At 34.1% G+C, this 18,750-nt stretch overlaps 2 protein-coding genes across 2 annotated transcripts; one reads left to right on the top strand and one right to left on the bottom strand.

Moving 5' to 3' along the window:
• Nucleotides 1-283: 283 nt before the first annotated feature.
• Nucleotides 284-13,563, bottom strand: LOC123705127 (serine/threonine-protein kinase prp4). The gene is made up of 10 exons (XM_045653764.1): nt 13,343-13,563; nt 10,420-10,454; nt 6,054-7,152; nt 5,653-5,793; nt 5,296-5,565; nt 4,179-4,267; nt 3,942-4,088; nt 3,558-3,826; nt 3,055-3,431; nt 284-2,812 (listed from the first exon to the last, which is right to left on the bottom strand). Exons 2-10 carry the CDS (start codon nt 10,428-10,430, stop codon nt 2,606-2,608), a joined length of 2,610 nt encoding a protein of 869 aa, XP_045509720.1. The 5' UTR covers nt 10,431-10,454; nt 13,343-13,563; the 3' UTR covers nt 284-2,605.
• Nucleotides 13,564-15,257: 1,694 nt separating this feature from the next.
• LOC123705384 lies at nt 15,258-16,903 on the top strand. The gene is made up of 2 exons (XM_045654131.1): nt 15,258-15,576; nt 15,687-16,903. The coding sequence occupies exon 2, from the start codon at nt 15,705-15,707 to the stop codon at nt 16,212-16,214; it is 510 nt and encodes a 169-aa protein (XP_045510087.1). The 5' UTR covers nt 15,258-15,576; nt 15,687-15,704; the 3' UTR covers nt 16,215-16,903.
• Nucleotides 16,904-18,750: the final 1,847 nt, after the last annotated feature.

Here is an 18,750-nt window from a genome sequence, read left to right as displayed (position 1 = left end):
CTTCGGCTTAACCGTACAAATCACAAATTTCGACTAACTCACAAAAAGCATTAAAAGCTTATTTTCAAACTTAATTATTTACTAACATAAACTTTAAGTAATTATGTGTTAACATATCTGCATTCAAAAAATTCGTGGGAAACACTTCAAACTTTTTTTATCGCCAAATTTGTAAGTGGCCAAGATTCCGTGCCGGTGAGGTACTTACACATTTTCTTTTAACTTTCTTTTGAAGAGATCTTAAACAGGTACATACATATGGAATAGAAATAAAACTACTTTGTCGTTAGATATATCCATTTTTTAAAGAGTTTGACAAAGGTGTATTCCTCATTCGAGGCTTCTATAATTACCTTAATTTTATGCTAAACATACAAAATGAAATATAATAATTACCTACAAGTAATTATTATTGCACAGTGTTTAAATCTTCCAAAAATTTTGCGATTCATATCTAACTCTTATAAGTAGATAATAATCAATAGGATACCATTAGGGTTGATCTGTACTTGTCAGTGTTAATCTTTACAATTTTGTTAATTGTTACTAAAAATATTATCAATATGTAACTGAAACAACTACCCTTTTTTGGCTTTGCAAGAGCTTTATGTCCACTACGTGACTTACCATTGACAAATATGGATTAACATTGCTTATAATATAACGAATTCTGCCATTTGTTAGAATACCTAAGCAGGTAATTCAATGGATTATGGGGTGTTTACACGGGTCGATTTTAGCCGTGCGGCAAGTCACCAGTCGCATCGCCCGCGCCTGTCCTAGCCGAATCGCTACCCGATTTACACGAGTCGATGAAAATCGCGGGTGACTAGTTCATTTGGCATCAAAATGTCGATCAGCGAGCGAACGGAGACAACCAGTCTGACCAAGCGGTCGCCTGCGAATGAGCATTTCCACGATCGATTTTAGTCACCAGCCGCATGCGGCCGGTCGCCGCGCGGCAAAAGTCGGATGCTAGTCTACTTTGGGGCTTCCGATTTTAGTCACTTGCGGCCTAGCCGAATTACCATTTAGACGGTCGAATTTCGCCGTGCGGCGGAAATCGTGCGGCTTTAGTCACCCGTGTAAACACCGCTTTAGGAATGTGATTGATCTACACATCTTATTTAGTATTCTTAATCAAATTTGATATTCACGTAAATATAACAAAGTAATAACTAATAAGTAATAGAAAAAATGCTTGAAACAGAAAATTTTAACTTTTAAGGCAAGGTGACATTCATTTGTAATTTATCACTCTTGCAATGAAAAATAAAAATAAAAAAACAAAACTAGGTAAAACTGTACACTATAGGGCGTGGAGTTGAGAGTCGTCAATTTTTTTGTGGTTAGCTATTGTCCTATGGAACCTAAATCTGAAATTTCACACCGAGGAAACTTTTAGTCTTTGAGTTACGAATTCTTGAAAATCGGAAATAGAAAGTTACTTCATCTTGTTTTTGTTACGCATATTTATTATTTTGTCAGTATCAAATTTGGCTTAAAACAATTCAAGACGGTCCGCTCGCTGCGCTCGATTGTTTAAAAAAAATCTATCATAACCTAACCTAACTTGTTTCGAGTTCGGAGCGTTTTTTTTTTTCGTAAAAAGTTAAACAAAATAAATTACTCTACATAATGGTTAGAAATGTTGTACTTGAAATGATCAAGCAGGTACTGTGTGTCAGGTTGACATTGTCAAAACAATAAAATATATGCGTAACAAAAACAAGATTTAGTAACTTTCTATACCTAGTAATCTTCCAATTTTCAAAAATTCGTAACTCAAAAACTGAAAGTTTCCTCGGTGTGAAATTTCAGATTTAGGTTCCATAGGACAATAGCTAACCATAAAAAAATTACGACTCTCAACTCCACGCCCTATAATGTATAGTTTAGCCCAAAACTATGCTAAATAACCGAATAACCAAAAAATAAATAACTATTTCACACTATCTCGTGTCTGGTAATAGTAGAAGATCCGAATAAGTGGACCTTCACCGGCGTGATTATAGAATGAGACCAATTTTATAATAAATTTAGTCTATTAAAAAATGTATTAAAAAAAATTAATTAATTGCAGTATCAAGATAATAAAAAAAATTATAATAGACTTAAAGTATGACTACAGAATGTTTTCTAATATTTACCAGGACAAACGGCTAGGTTGGCAGGTATAAACAGGTATGTCGGTATCAGTTACTTTCACTTGATAGAATGATGAAAAAAAAAATGTGTCAGCGCTGTTTTATTATCTCGAAACTGCAATAAATAAAAAATGAAAATAAAAGATTTTTTAATAATTAATTAAAAAATATCCTGTCTAGGATTTTCCCAGTAAACCCATTTTTAATACATTTTTTAATACACTAAATTTATTATAAAATTGGTCTCATTCTATTATCACGCCGGTGTAGGTCGACCTATATTTGGATCTTAGACCACAATGCAATGAACATTTATTTACCATTTTAACACACTTATAAAAATGTTTATGCATATTTTACTAAAGACACGGACGGGCTTCCCCAACTAACCTATTTATCTGAACTAAAAGTACATGTATTAAATAAAAATTATTGTCTGTGAATGAGGTTTGTTAAACTTAAATTTTTTCCTGGATAAAGGGATGAGCAAGGCAATGATTAACAGATGCCCTCTTCGTCGGGTCAATCATGAGCATCCTCTCGAGGAGATCCTTCAGTTGGGTCACCTTCTTAGCTTCTGCAGGCGGCAACCGATGCAATGGTGGTGCCAATTCAGAGAGCAAATCTCGTGTTGGCTTTATACTTGACATTATTACCACTTTCTCCTGCAATGCAAGCAATTGGTTTATTTATCTACGAAAAGTGAATAAAGCAGCACATCACTACGTCATAGTATAAAACAAAGTCCCTATTCTCTGTCCCTTTGTATGCTTAAATCTTTCAAATTACGCAACAGATTTTGATGCGGTTTTTTTAAAACATATCTTTACAAAAACATATCGTTTCAAAAGTGCTTCTAGAAGAAGTCTAATTGAATAAATAAATGTTTGAGTTTATATCAACTTACCCTTTCAGTAATTTTATCCAACTCATGATACATGAAATTAAAGTTGGCATCAAAATGCTGTTCTTTGAAGTGACCCTTCTTAATAATTCTATTAGGTATCTTGCCTTTCAGGTCCATAAAGTATTTCAACATCTCATTATTTGATTTACCGCTAAACATAATCTTTCCCGTAGACAGCTCATAAATTGTACAAGCCGTTGACCACATGTCTATACCATGGTCATAGGGTACTCCTAATATAATTTCGGGCGCTCTGTAGAATCTTGATACCAAGTAGGGTGTAATGTCATTATCCGATACTTGCGAAGCTGCACCAAAGTCACACAACTTTAACAAAAGTTTACTTTCGTTGACCAAGATATTGTCAGGTTTTATGTCTGCGAACAATATGAAAAAGGATGTTACAAAATCACGTAGTAGCAGCTCAAAAAAATGATTTTTTTGTTTAGTAAATGTCCCTTGGTGAAAAATTATAAAAAAATTTAAACTTCTTAAATATTTACCTGCATGTAAAATTCGTGTTTTCTTTAATAATTTTAACGCTAATAGCATTTGTTGAGTATAGCTTCTGACAGCTTTTATGTGTATTCCACTATTCTTTCCGTACTTCTTAAGAACCTCTCTTAAATTCATTGACAGTGGTTCCATCACCATACATAAATGGCGTTTATGGAAGAAGTGTCGGAAAAGACGAAGGCAGTGGAATTTGTCATCTGGATCCGCGTCATTTAACTTCTTAAGAATTTCCAATTCTCTGAGACCTGTTTTGTGCCTGTAAGAAAAAATACACTTAGAGTCGTATAATTTAATATTAAAAGTATTTTCAAAGATTTAAACATTCTTTAAAGATCGTAAAGGTAAATAAATCGTAAATAATTAAAACTTACATTATTTCATTGTTTCTGATTATTTTTACAGCCACGTCAGTGTTACCGCGTGCTTGATCTCTGGCCCGAACCACATTCGAGAACACCCCTTGGCCGGTGTAACCATAAACTGAATACCTATTGTCTAGAATTTCGCCGATTCGAACTCTGAAAATTTGATTTAAAATATTGTAATAAAGGGATACAAGATTAGATAGATATTTGAGCCTTAAGAATAACCTTCAAGAATTATCTTACCTATAGTAACCCTCTGCATCATCCCAGTTGTCTGTCAGGGAAGGATTCTCTTGAGCCAATTTACTCCTAGGTTTTCCAGCAGTTGGTGTCTAAAAGGAAAATTCGAAAAATGTTACACATAATCACTACATATAGTTCAGGATACATCGCCCATTTTTGCAAGTGACTACTATCAAGCTGATTTTCCGTTTGTAACTTTATTTTGATGAGACACCGAATAATTTCGTGTACGAAACTCTCGATTGTGGTAGCTAACAGAGATAACAAGGATAAAATTTTTTGATTTCATGGTTCTCAAATATTTATTACGCAATTTGTAGGACAATATGTCTGTTGAATTATATAAACATTAACTAAGTGAAAACAAAAAAATCAGCTTGTTAGTAATCATTTATGATGACCTCGTTATCGATACACTTTTAAAAGGGGGACTCTTTGAACAAACCATAGATTTTGTAGGACAAATATTTTTTCGAATAATTTAGGTAATTATCTTGAGATTGAACAAAAAGAAATTCAGTTAGTAATAAATATTTGAGAACCATCAAATCAAAAATGTTTATCCTTGTTATCTCTGTTAGCTACCACAATCGAGACTTTCGTACACGAAATTATTGGGCGTCTCATCAAAATAAAGCTACAAACGGAAAATTAGCTTGATAATAGTCACTTGCAAAAATGGGCGATGTATCCTGAACTAATAGTATAAAACAAAGTCGCTTTCTCTGTCCCTATGTCCCTTTGTATGCTTAAATCTTTAAAACTACGCAACGGATTTTGATGCGGTTTTTTTTAATAGATAAAGTGATTCAAGAGGAAGGTTTTAATATTATAGGTATATAATTTATTAAGTTCTAGGCAAAGCGGGCGCAGCCGCAGGTGGTAAGCTAGTAGCATATAATATCTTGTATTTATTGACCTAGTCATTTAGTAAAATTTTATATAGGTTCAAAAAGACTATGACTAAAAAACAAGGCCCTCAGGCCTAATAATTTAATTTTTTTATACCATTATAATATTATATATACCAAAAATTTATTCATTATAGTGTATATTGGGGGAAATTATGTATTATATAATTATAAAAAAGAAAATTAGGATACACCATAAAACTCACGTCAACATTATCAAAGTTATCTTGAACTGCAAACATATCCCAATCGCTTTTTTTTGTTGATTTCTCTAATTTAAATGTATCATTATCCGCCCCTTGATCTTTTGTTTCTTTATTGACATCAGTCGAGTTATTAATGTTAGAGTCCTCCTTATGAATAGGTACAGAGTAACCTTCTTTAATTTGTTTACTATCAGATGTTGATGTCTTCTTTGTATTTGTCTCAATTTTTTCTTCTTTTTTCCCGTCATTGTTGTTGTTTGTACCCAAACGCTAAAAAACACGTTAAATTTAGTCATAAGCACACATTCAAAGCTTATTTAAAATTAAGATATCACAACATAAATAAATGTAGGGAACCTGTAATAGAAGTTCTCGTTGCTTTCTTCTCTTTTCAATTATTTGTTCTTCAGTTTCTTCTTCCTCATCTGTATTAATAGATATATCAAGCTCTTCGTCACTTGAACTTGGGACGATGTGGGAAACAGCCGTAGGTGAGCCCTACAAAAAAAAAAAATTATCATAAACATTAATATGCAATGATGGAGAACAGTTCTTAGTTCTTTAATGTTGGTGCTTTGGCATGTGTCAGTTTCACTAATAAGCTATCACTAATAATGTCTTTGAAATAGTGACCAGAGTTTAACCTCTAAATCCATGATTTCTCGTTGATGTAACGCAGATGCATTTACTGCCGAACCGAGTGGATGATTTTTAATTCAAGTCGTTTAGTATGGGAATTAACAACACATTTAACTTACTCGTTTCTCTCTGCCATTTGATCCTCTATCACGTGAATGTCCTCTATGGCGATCACGACTTCTATCTCGAGATCGTCTGTCCCGGTCCATGTAACGGCGATCACGGCGCACGGACAGCGAGCGATCCTGGGATCGACGGCTGCGGCCGATTTCCCTGTCTCTTCGCCGTCGTTCTGATGACCTTTTCCTGTCGTTTATTCTATCGCGATCCCTTTCTCGTTCACGCTCTTTTCGCCTCTCCCTATCCCTTTCTCGTTCTTTCTCTCGTTCTCTTTCTCTGTCTCTCTCACGTTCACGTTCTTCTATTTTACGTCTTTCTCTATCCTTGCGTTCACGATTTGCTCTATCTTCTAGCCTTCTTTCCAAATCCTTCCGGTGTTCGCTACTTTGATCGCGATGCAATCTATGTTTATGCTTTTCTCGTTCTTCTCTGCATGATTTATGTTTGCTGCTCCGTCGCTTTTCTGTTTCGTACTCTTTATGACTTCGTTTATGACGTGTAGACCCGACCTCGTCATCATTAATATGTATATAGTCGATTTTTTTCCTCTTCTTTTTCGCTTCTTCGTCACTTGTATCTGAAGAATATGCTACTAATCGCGCTTGTAGAAGTTCTTTTTGTTGCATTAACTCTTCTAAATTAAGATCATCTTCTATCATCGTGAGCTCTGGACTAACACAATCTTCTTGGTAGTTTTCAGTCTCTGAAGTGGAAGAAATTATTTCTATACTACTACTGCCTTTATTAAACAACTTTAGTGTACTTCTGCTGCTAATTCCCGACTTTACAGTATAGGCACTAATAGTACCATTATTAGGATTTGGAGAGCTTAATTTTATTATCTCAATTGGAGGCTCTTTTGCTTGTGATTTACATTGCCGTGATTTTCTAATCAGGTCTTCAACATCAGATAGAGAAGTTTCACTCTCAGAGTTCGCTCGCTTATCCTTCTTCGACTTTTTTTTCTTTTTATGTCTCTTCTTAGCAACGTCGTTAACTTCTTTCTTGTGCTTCTTGTGTTTTTTACTCTTTTTCTTCTTTTTGGCGCACTCTTCATTTGTGCTTCCGTTCTTGGAATTTTCAACTTCACTCTTTGTTCTGAAACAAATAAGATAATATTGTATGTACTTACGGAACAATAAGACGCAAGCTTTTCTCCAGGTGTTCCATTCACAGAATATTCTACTATTCTGGAACCATTCAAATATATTAATGCTTAATATTATAATTTTAACCATTTACACATTATTAAGGTTATTTGCCTGTGGTTTTTAGTGACTCCCGCGTTGAGCTTAATACATATATTAATATAGAGTTTACTCATTTTGTTGTCTTAGGACATGCTTTGCAATCAAGTTTGCAATCATAACAATTAATTGACAATGTCAGTACCAAGTGCAACCATTAGAAATATATTAAAAAGAGGTTACATTGTAACAAGTATATTCTCGAGTAATATGTAGGTTAGAAGAAAGTTATCAACTAATGTTGTGGGATGCATTTGTAGCTCACATCACAAAAATCATGAAACTTTAGCATTAGGGTGCTTATCCACCAAAGATATGCTATGCTACGTTACTGTAGAAGCGTTTGATATCCATACTTCAACCTTTGCTTAAAAGCAAAGGTAGAAAATTAGCACTGGTGGAAATGGATTCAATATTATGTTTTTTTTTATTATGTCCAGCGCGGAGCCTAATGTCAATACACCGCATAGCTCGAGCTGCGCATCTTACTTGAACCACTACATAGCATAGCATCAGTGGAAACAGTCACATAGTTTTACATCATAGCTATATTACATTTTCGCAGCATACTGCATAACTTCATAGAATATTTCTGGTGAAAAAGCACCCTGAGCATAATAATATAGATCATAAAGAGATCATACGACTTGCAAATATATTTAAAATTCAGGTTAAAAATGTTTAAATATTAAACAACCATAACACAACTTAGAGATTGAAGCTTAATTTGTGACAATTTCACATCTATTACCAGCAGTTTCTTTCTCATTTCCACTAATCTGAGGAATCTAAAGAACTAAAAAACAACTTTGCAACTATGATATTTCTTCATATAAAAGTTATCAAAGCCTTACATTTGAAGAAATACAGACTCACTCCTTTATTTCAGAATGAATGTTTTTCGGGATGAAACTGAAATCACTTTGATCATACCAAAATTATAGTTAAAGATATTTTGAAAAACAACATATCATCATAATACTAGTAAGTAAATAAAAACTGATATATTCGGTTAATAATATAATATTTGGTGTTTTTACATACTCAATATTTTGATGCACTACATTCTTTCTCCATTAAAGAGACCAAAGTAAGCTTCAATCTCATGAACAAGACATAAACTCTTACTCGTACTCTTACATGTATTATTATATTTCATGTCGCTCATATCTATACTAATATTATAAAGCTGAAGAGTTTGTTTATTTGAACGCGCTAATCTCAGGAACTAATGGTCCGTATTGAAAAATGATGTCAGTGTTAGATAGCCCATTTATCGAGGTAGGCCAGAGGCCAGAGGCCAGAGGCCAGAGGCCAGATATATCATCACCAACAGGAGTGGAGCCCCGTCCGACTAGGGCCCTTCCGGCCTCCTCCACTCAAGCGGCCCAAGCCGAGGTTCGAGATCCCCGTCAAGGGGGGACGCCCTTGCGCATTGTCGCTACCAGGGTGAACCTTCAGTTCACCCACGCGTCCGCGTTAAAATGTAGTAGCCCTTCTGGCTAACATTGAGAATCACCACACAAAAAAAAGGAGTTGAACACTGGGTAAAACCACAGGGCACAACTATAGTCCTTTTCAGCTAGGATGATTCCTGTGACACTTCATCGTGTTCCGAATTACGTATTTTATGTTTAAAACGCCAAAATAATTTTAGTGCATAATATTTTTATTTTATGGCGGCATTATTACCAAAAATATGAAATTGAAATATCTTAAGCTTATAAATCAAAAACAGTATTGTTTAGTTTAATATAATGAAAAATAAAATAAAAGAACACAAAAATATAATACCTACGCAATTCGGGTACATGAAATGGATCGTTGAAAAATCATAGAGTTGGAAAATCATATAATCGGCGCCCATCTTGTGATCGTTTGTCAATCGAGTCAATCGTCTGTACGAGTGCATCAGCCTTGTATACAAGTTGCATTTTTATATTGATACTTTACGTGGTATTCTGTTATTGTTACTAATTATTATTGTTGACTTTTTGTTGCTGTTGTTTGCTAAGTTTCCTTAGTTAATTGTTGGCGAAATGCCGAAAAAACTAATTTTGGTACTTTATTCAAATCGATTTCCTTTCCATATAAAATATTATCGATTATCGGAAACAATTGATATGATTTCAGTAAAGACATCTCTACACGTGTCAAAAATCGATGTGTCACAGAAATCATCTTAGGTGGAAAGGACTATAAGATGATTCCTGTGACACATCGATTGTTGACACGTGTAGAGATTGCCTTTACTGAAATCGTATCAATTGTTTTCGATAATCGATAATATTTTATATGGAAATGAAATCGATTTGAATAAAGGACCAAAATTAGTTATTTCGGCATTTCGCCAACAATTAACCAAGGAATCTTAGCAAACAACAGCGACAAAAAGTGAACAATAACAATAATTAGTAATATAATAACATAATACCACGTATCAATACAAAAATGCAACTTGTATACAAGGCTGACGGACTCGTACAGATACATCAGTCAGAATCGACATCCGAAATCGAAAATTTAACAATTATTTCAAAAGTTTTCAAACTACGGTCAAGTGAATAGTACATTAGGACGACAATAAATCTCATTTTGCAACCTTGTCCGCAGTCCGGAACATTGTTAAAATTGCAATTAAATTATTTTTTTGCTGTATGATCGTGAAAAAAATTCCAAAACTTGGGAAAGTTTTCGATATAATATTATTGTGAATTGATTGTCTTGACTGACTGGAGTAAGACGATTGACGCGATTGACAAACGATCACAAGATGGGCGTCGATTATATGATTTTCCAACTCTATAATTTTTCAACGTCCCATTTCATGTACACGAATTGCGTAGGTTAATACCTACGCAAAATAATTTTTTATGTGTTATTTTATTTTATTTTTACTTATATTAAACTAAAAAATACTGTTTTTGTTTTGGTAGCTTAAGATGTTTCATTTTTATATTTTTGGTAATAATGTCGCTTTAAAAAAAAATAATGCATTAAAATTATTTTTGCTTTTTAAACATAAAATACGTAATTCGGAACACAATGAAGTGCCACAGAATCATCATAGGTGAAAAGGACTATAGTTAGTAGTAAATAATGATAATGAAAAACTTACTCTTTGTCCATAATTCTTGGTGAAGCAAATTATACCTGTAAGAAATAAAAAATCTTTAAAAACATTTCAGTCTGAGATGTTATTGAAATTGTATCTGTCTGATTAGAAAAAAAAATAGATACAACCACGGGATACAACAATCCACCTGTTACGTCCCGCCCTTAACAGCAAACTGCTGACTACGCCGTTCGCATGGGAACGGAATGCGAGCGAGCTTTTGCTGTGTTAGCTTTTAAGACATCTTTAGAATAATTATTAAAATGTATAAAGATTCCTTAACTCCGTACACGTTTTACATAAATGTAGGTATGTAAAAGTTACATTAAAAAGTTGTAAAAGTTTCATTTTAATTATTAAATGTAGTTTCCTAAGTAAATCTGGTTTTCTTTTGGGGCCTCCGGCGGAAGGAAATGTAATTCACCCAAAAGCAGAATTTAAAAAACATATTTATTAAGTTTATGATTCAGTATATTACAAATAGTGTGTTACTAATAAAATGTGTACCATTTTGAATAACTGACCTCCATTCCATGCTAACCAACTATTTATTCACAGTCAGGATGGATAACTGTCAACAGGGGTGATTGTAAACAAGTAACAAGATTTTTTTCTATTAACTTCTGATTTTTTCTATCAGTTAGATAAATTTCCAAACATTTGACAAACCGGAATCAGATCTATGAAATAAAATATTATTTACGTTCTAAAAGTAGATTTATTTAGGTTATAAAAGTATAAGCGGAGTCATATCCAATCACCCCTGTTCACAATTACCCACATTGACCCTAATTGATTTGGTATTGATTTTAGAATCACGATGTGCAAACATTCACCTCATTTCTACATAAAAACTAACTGATAATGAGCGATTTGTCTTGTGTGACCCATTCGAATCATTGGGTACAATATATTTAAATGAATGAATAAATAAATATTAGAAAACATCACATACATTGTCACGATTCCAAGCTCGGAAATCGGAAACAGCGAAGTTACCACAAACACAGAGACCCGATTTGGTTATAAATAGTATAGAAAATAAGTGATATAAGTGTGTGTACCTCAAGTTTCTGGACCTTATGCGATTTTAGCGAATGGGAATACTGTTATAAATAAGAAATTGTTAGTTAAGTAGGTAGGTAGGTACGTGATTTATGACTAGGAGTACATACATAATATGATACAGGTAGACATTTGCACAGCTATGCTATTATTCATGTTCTATTGTAATATTAAATGCTCTTAAGTTGTACCAATAACATTTTAAAACAGGAAATAAAAACATTGTTTATGATAAAAACATTACAACTACGACAGGAACTGACATCTATCAAAGCAGCCAATAGATGTAACGTTTCATTACACGGATTTTTTAGCTTAGTAGAAACGAATTGTTTTATTTGATTAATTACAGGATTTAAAATCATTATCAATCACATTCTTCCATATAAATAGGAATAAAAACAGATTCTAATGTGATTTGTTTAAGGCAGTTTTTTTTGCTTTTTGGTTTTATTTTCATTCTATTGATAAAAACGTTTTGTTCCAGTTTTTTTTTAAATGTTGGCCATTGTTCTTGATTTCTAGACAGCACTACAGCAGGAATGATATCGAAATAAAGCTTTTTAATTCAATTTCATGATTCCAGTTTCGTTTGTAAAACAACAATGCTTCAAAATTCATAATAGGTATATGTTAACGAGTCTTGGTGGGCCCACAAAAAATAGTCTCCTTTGTGTATTCTGACCAATGTGCAAAATAGCTGGTCTTATTTTAACTGAACTTTTACTGACAGATAACTTATGTAACAAGGAGATAAAGGCTATTTATATACTGATATTCCCACAGGAATATTAAGATGAAAACCGCAAGATATAGTTCTGTGCTTTTACGTTGACCACTGTACCAAGAAGGTGTCTACAGTGAAAACTTATTACTCTTCACAGATGGGTCCAAAACATGTATAATAATCACAAGCAACATTCAGTGGTTGCAGAATGCAAGACAAGGCACTTGATTTCTCCTTGGTCCCACCATAAAGTATTTGGGAGCTCTCACAAATTGTTAAACTTCATAGATAGGATGGGAGTATTTCAATTCTTAACTATATTTCCTTCCTTATATTCACACAAAATGACCATTGACATTGATTACTGGATGCGAATCTGAATAGTTACATACATATTATATAATATATATAGGTGCATTATTATAAAATAATTAACTAGCTACCACCCACAGCTTTGCCCGCTTTGTCTAAAACATAATAAATTATATATGTAAACCTTCCTCTTGAATCACTTTTTCTATTTTAAAAAAACTGCATCACAATCTGTTGCGTAGTTTTAAAGATTTAAGCATACAAAGGGACATAGGGACAGAGAAAGCAACTTTGTTTTATACTAGGTATGTAGTGATAAACACAATAAACATGATTCCATAATAGTATAACCTACAATTTAAATTTCAAACACATACCTAATACTTCTTTGTAAATTCTGTCACCATCTACAGTATGTAATTTATGGGAAAGGAAGACTGAATTGTTTCAGACTAAGTAATGGTTCTTTTAATAAGTACCCTCATAAAAAAAATTATATTTTTTAATAATGAAACCCAATAATTTTATGGCCGTTTTAGATATAAGTTTAGGACTTATACGATATTATTTTGTAAGGCTAACGAAACAAATAAAACAAATTTGTTATATGTTTCATGAATATCCAATTCTACATGAGGTAGGAAAAAATGCATGTAATCGGAAATATTATATACCTACCTACCTACTGCAGATTTAGGTGGGTTGCTGAGTCGCGAAATCATCGTCATGCGGTTTTCAAACATATTTATCTAAACATCTTCTTAAAATACACCTTAAAGATTATAGTTTCTTTTTACATTATTTATCAAAAAGAATACATACTTGATCTGTAGGTACTGCTAACTGCTGCCACCCTGGTACCATAAATAGTGATAAAACTAAATAAAGTAGATAAATATATTAAAATTTATGAAGTACCTATGTAGGTTTCAAGACACAACATAAGTATCAAACAATTGAATTATTGGTACACCTCGCTTCTCTTCTAGCTGTATGTAGGTAATAAGTAATTCTACGTAGGTACCAGTTACCACAGTATTTCTGTATTTGACTACCTATTAAAAATTTGTGATAAATTTACTAACCACAGACGGAACATGGCCACAATATTGCCACCATAGATAATGATTGCCACAGACTCACAAAGAATAATATGTGTGAAGCTAGCTTTGCCAGAATGTACGGAGGTCACAGGTACTATAAGTTATCAAAAAGTAACCTATTTACAATCTAGTATATTATAATTTATATTATATTTTGTTTTGATAAAATTTGATCTATTTTAACAGGTTGGGTTTTTGCACAATCTATAGCTAGGTAAGTAATGCCACCGCCACACATAGGCCAATGCGTGCAAGTGCGCAGGCCGCAGACCACAGGCCACAGGCCAAGCGCTTGCGATCTTGCCGCGCGGAGTCGGTACATCAAAGAAACTTGTCGCAAGCTTGGCGAACTATCCACACATTGACCACGCGATCAAGAGTGTACATTTTTTCTTGCGGCAAATTAACACATAAACTAACGAAATGGCGTATAATATCAGTAACGAGGAAACATTTAAATTTATTGAGATGTAGAAGGGATGAACTCACAAGCGCGTTGACAAGCGTACCGCCAGCCACCCACCGCGCCCACCCACAGCCACCCACAGCGCGGTGGCGAATGCGTTGGCCTATATTGTGTAGTGCCTACATTAGATAAAGCCAAAAAGCTGAAAATTTGAAAAAGTCCATATACCTACAGGTCTCGTCAAGTAAAAAGAACGCTGACGGTTAAGCTGCGCATTGGCGATTTATCGGTCTATTTGGTGTTATGAGGTGGTATAAGAATAACAAATAGGTAGTTGCGAAGCCACGATTCGCGAGCCTAGTTCAAAAATAAAATAATCGGCACATAGCTTACATGCAAAACTCGATCCAAGCGCAAACACACCCCATCACTTTCATCCAGCGTTCTTTTTACGCACCGTAAAGCTGGGTATCGACTTCGCGCTCCTGGCGCGCGCGCCATGAATGACCGCGCCGAGAGTGCGTTCCGCGGAACGCGTTCCAAATAATTGAAGTATATCAACTAAGCGCGCCTGGCGCGCGTGGCAAACGTTCCAGTGTTTGACCGTTCATCATGGAAGCTAGTCCGGTACAAGCAGCAGCAGCTTTTGTAATTATACACAGCATAATAAGAAAGAAAAAACAGAAACGAAAAGTGCGTTGGTGGATAAAAGAGCTGTACCGAAAAAGAATGCAGTATGGAGTGACACTTATAAGAGATATGCAGTTCGAAGTGATAGAAGACACAATAAAAAACTTCACTTCACTTTGGTTATCTATAATTATTACTCGGAGCGCAACAAACACAAAAAATACGACAAACCCGTCTCCATTGGCGCGCGCGCCACGATTGATGCGCGGTAAAAAACCGACACCCGACGGAACGGACCGCTCCGCGTTCGACCGCTCCAACGAACATTTTGGCGCGCGTTCCAAACTGGTATCCATTTCACGCGGCTGGAGCGCGCGCCAATGTTCGATCTCTTGGAGCGCGAAGTCGATACTCACCTTTATAGTTGTGGTAATAGTCTATCGTCAATCGTCATTCGTCTCTGGCAAGGTCTTTGGCACAGTCTATGGCGTCTTTGCTGCTCCCAGCAGAACCTTCGCACGTCCTACGCACGTTATTCGCGCGTAACTAAATCTGTATTTTATAGTAGGACGCGTGAGAGACTCTGTGACCCGTATATTCATGTAGGTACTCTGTGCTCTGGCCTCTCCAGACTCCACCTGACGTATGTCAAATTTGCTCTGTGATTTTTAATAAGCAGTAAGCACCACAGCTAAGCACAAATATACAAGATCTGTAATCTGTTAGGTACGATTTACGAAATCACTGTATTCTGCTCTGAACTTGTACAATCATTTTTAAAGATTCCTTGCTTTTTTCAATTATTTTTATACGTATCGTTAAGATGCGTATAAACAAAATCTTACAAAAATTTGAATTGTTTCTCGCCTTTTAAAAGTTGTCACCACTACACGCTTAAGAATCATTGCCCCCGCCAGGTAGGTTGTTGGAATTATTGTTTTATTTTATTTATATTGGTAATTTAGAGTTTTAGAATAAACAAAAATGTCAATACTACATATTTTATAATAATTGTTTTGCCATTTAGATCAGACAACCCGTTACAATGTCAGCATCTAAAAGATTTCGTTGCGATGAGGAAACTGGGGAAATAATCACCTATTTTGTCAATGAAGAAACTGGAGAACCGACTATGGTTTTTAAAGATGCACCAATTTATTCGATTCAAGAGTCGAGAAAAAAACGGAAGCCCGTTCGTTTTCCACGTGGACATATGAGTAAAACCAAAAAATTCCAAACTTTGAAAGCAAACATTTTGGCCGGATCAAATACTATAAGTCACAGGCTGCTACTCATAATACCTACTCTCATGATATTCCCCAGCCTTGTTTGTGTGTTACTTATGTTACTAGAACTATTTCTCCATGTTCGCTGTCACAAAAAGAACAAGATACTTAAAAATCCAAATCTATACTACCGAAGTCCTTTTCATGTTGTTACCAGCATATTTTGTGGAGTTTGTCGTGATTGTGATACAGCAAGTAAAATAACAGCATTGCAAGATAAAAGACGTTATCGCTATGATTATTTTAAAGGCTCCCTTCATGCGCTATAAATTTCAAATTAGTTTAAAATAAGTTGTTAAAAAATGTGATGGTATCTTAATTTAGACATTTGTTTTATGACACAATATATAAGATTTTAAAACTCAATATTTTACCTTCATTGGCCTTTGTCACAAGTGTTATGTAAAAACAGATTTTAACAGAAGCAAAACTGCATAAAAATCATTTGAAATGGCTCACTGACGCAAACATATGCATCAACAATTCTTCACCTCCTTGCTTCCTCCTTGTCTTGTTGATCATAAGTAATAGTTGATGTGTCTGTTTGTGTGAGTCACTCTAAACAAAGTTTTTCTACTTTTTTATCTCTTTACTGTTCTTCTACTTCTACTGAATAAAATATTTATAATTTTATTGAAAAGTGACAAAATATTTAAGACTAATAAATTAGTAGTAGGAAGTATATTTTGGGAAGGGAATCTCAAATAAATTTAACTACTCCTGATTTGTTTTGAATTGCTTTGCTCTCTAATGTTAATTAATATGATTAGTTCCATGTTCCAAATAAGACTTTATGAAAAGTTATTTTGTTATATTTGAAAGAATATATTTTGTGAAAATATTTTTTATGCATTATTATACTATGGTTGTCAGGGTGTTGGTTGTTTGGTGCAGGGAATTTTGCATTGTTTTATATCTTTATTATAATTTTGTTACATTTATTAAAAAATCATGTGAATTTCTTTGTTTCATTGCACCATGAAGTCGAAGATCATCCTAGATCCTTTTCAAAATTTGAAAATACTTAAATGATTACTATCTTAACTATTATAAACTTAAGTTGTAGTCTCTTTAAAAAGTTAATTCTATATAAACTTCATAATGGCATTATAAATTGAATTTGTTGCTAGTCATAAGTTCAGTTATGTACTCTAATATAGTGCAAATTCATTTATATTAAACTTCAAGAGCAGGTAGGTACATAATTATTCAAAGTGTAACTAGGTACTCACTACCATAAAGAATAATGAAAAAATTATACCCATTGTTGACATGTCACTTCAGGTAATCCCAGGGTAAAATAGTAAAAAAAATGTAAGTTGCCAGGTTTTTTCATCGCCTTGCTCATCTATGGTGCACTAGTATGGTAAGTATTTAAATGTAAGCCATTGAAGGCCATTGATGTATCTTTTGAATGCAGTGTCCAATTTATAGACTGATTTATCTGATATTAGATTGCATTTCTCTCTACGATGTCGATATCTCTGATATTTTCGGCCTTTTCTTGTTCAATCATTACGCTATAATGGCTGAGCTTATTTTAATAGGACTTTCACAAGCTTGGAGGAGATTATAAGGCAGCACGCAAGTTACCTATACTGTAGTCTGTAATTCCAAAGGGATGAAGATTTACGCGAATCTGATATCGGCTTCAACGCGGAATAACTAAGTCGCGGTCACATTTTACAGTGTCTAAAAAGTTGGACACTTAGGTATCCTATGTAGGTCTTGATATTGTTTCACCTAATTATCACTACATACGTTTATATATTTATAGCCAATAAAACATTAATACACTTCGGAGCGCATGCGATTTAAAGAATTTAATTGTTTATTTTTTAGGGTTCCGTACTGAAAGGGTAAAACGGGACCCTAATACTGAGACTTCGTTGTCTGTCTGTCTCCAGGCTGTATCTCATAAACCGTGATGGATATAAAGCTTTAATTTTCACAAATGATGTATTTCCGTTGCCGCTATAACAACAAATACAAAAATTAAAAAAAAATTGTAAGGATCCCCCACAGGACGGAACCCTTCGTGCGCGAGGCCGACTCGCACTTGGCCGGTTTTTATCAAAAACCTTGCGTTACATAATTTCATTTTCTGTCCTGAAATCTTAGTGTACAAATAAAATCTTTCCTGTAGGTGTTACAGCTTACAGGAAATAAAAGGCTTCTTAATCGTGCCCGTTAAGAAAACCACGTTAAATAACCAATAAATACTATCATCAAAGAATTATGCGAAAAAATATGTATTAATATTTTTTTAGCATAGGGACAAAAACTTAAAATTCATTTTAAGCTTCGCGTGGATGCAATAATGTTATAATATTATACACTAGCTGTGCCCGCGACTTCGTCCGCGTGGAATAGTGACTGCATAGTAACTAGTTACTAATTAACTTAATTATTGAGTAAACACGTACTACCATAAATAATTAAAAGAACTGATAGTAAAATTTATTACAGAACTGTGCTAAAAAATAAAAAAAATAAATGCCTTATTAATTTTTTATGTATTTCTTTTACATTATGTCATATTATTTTTAAGCTCCAGGGGGGAGGCGAGCAAATTTCTTCCTTCCTTGTATGGATGTTATTAACAATGTATCGTGCAGCAACTGATCAGCTTAATCGATACTCAGTTCTTATCAAATCCAGCACCAAATCCAAATCAGATCTTTCCTGTCTCACGCCTGTAGTAACTAAACCGTTTAGACCGTGCAATAAAAATTAAATAAAAAAAAACCCAACGCACTGCACGCAATAAATAATTTCACAAACTTCCCGACGATCTTTAAAAAT

The sequence above is a fragment of the Colias croceus genome, chromosome Z, assembly GCF_905220415.1.
Source record: "Colias croceus chromosome Z, ilColCroc2.1".
Classification (NCBI taxonomy): Eukaryota; Metazoa; Arthropoda; class Insecta; order Lepidoptera; family Pieridae; genus Colias; species Colias croceus.
The sequence above is the reverse complement of the archived record's forward strand: the minus strand, read 5'-3'. Positions and strand labels throughout refer to the sequence as shown.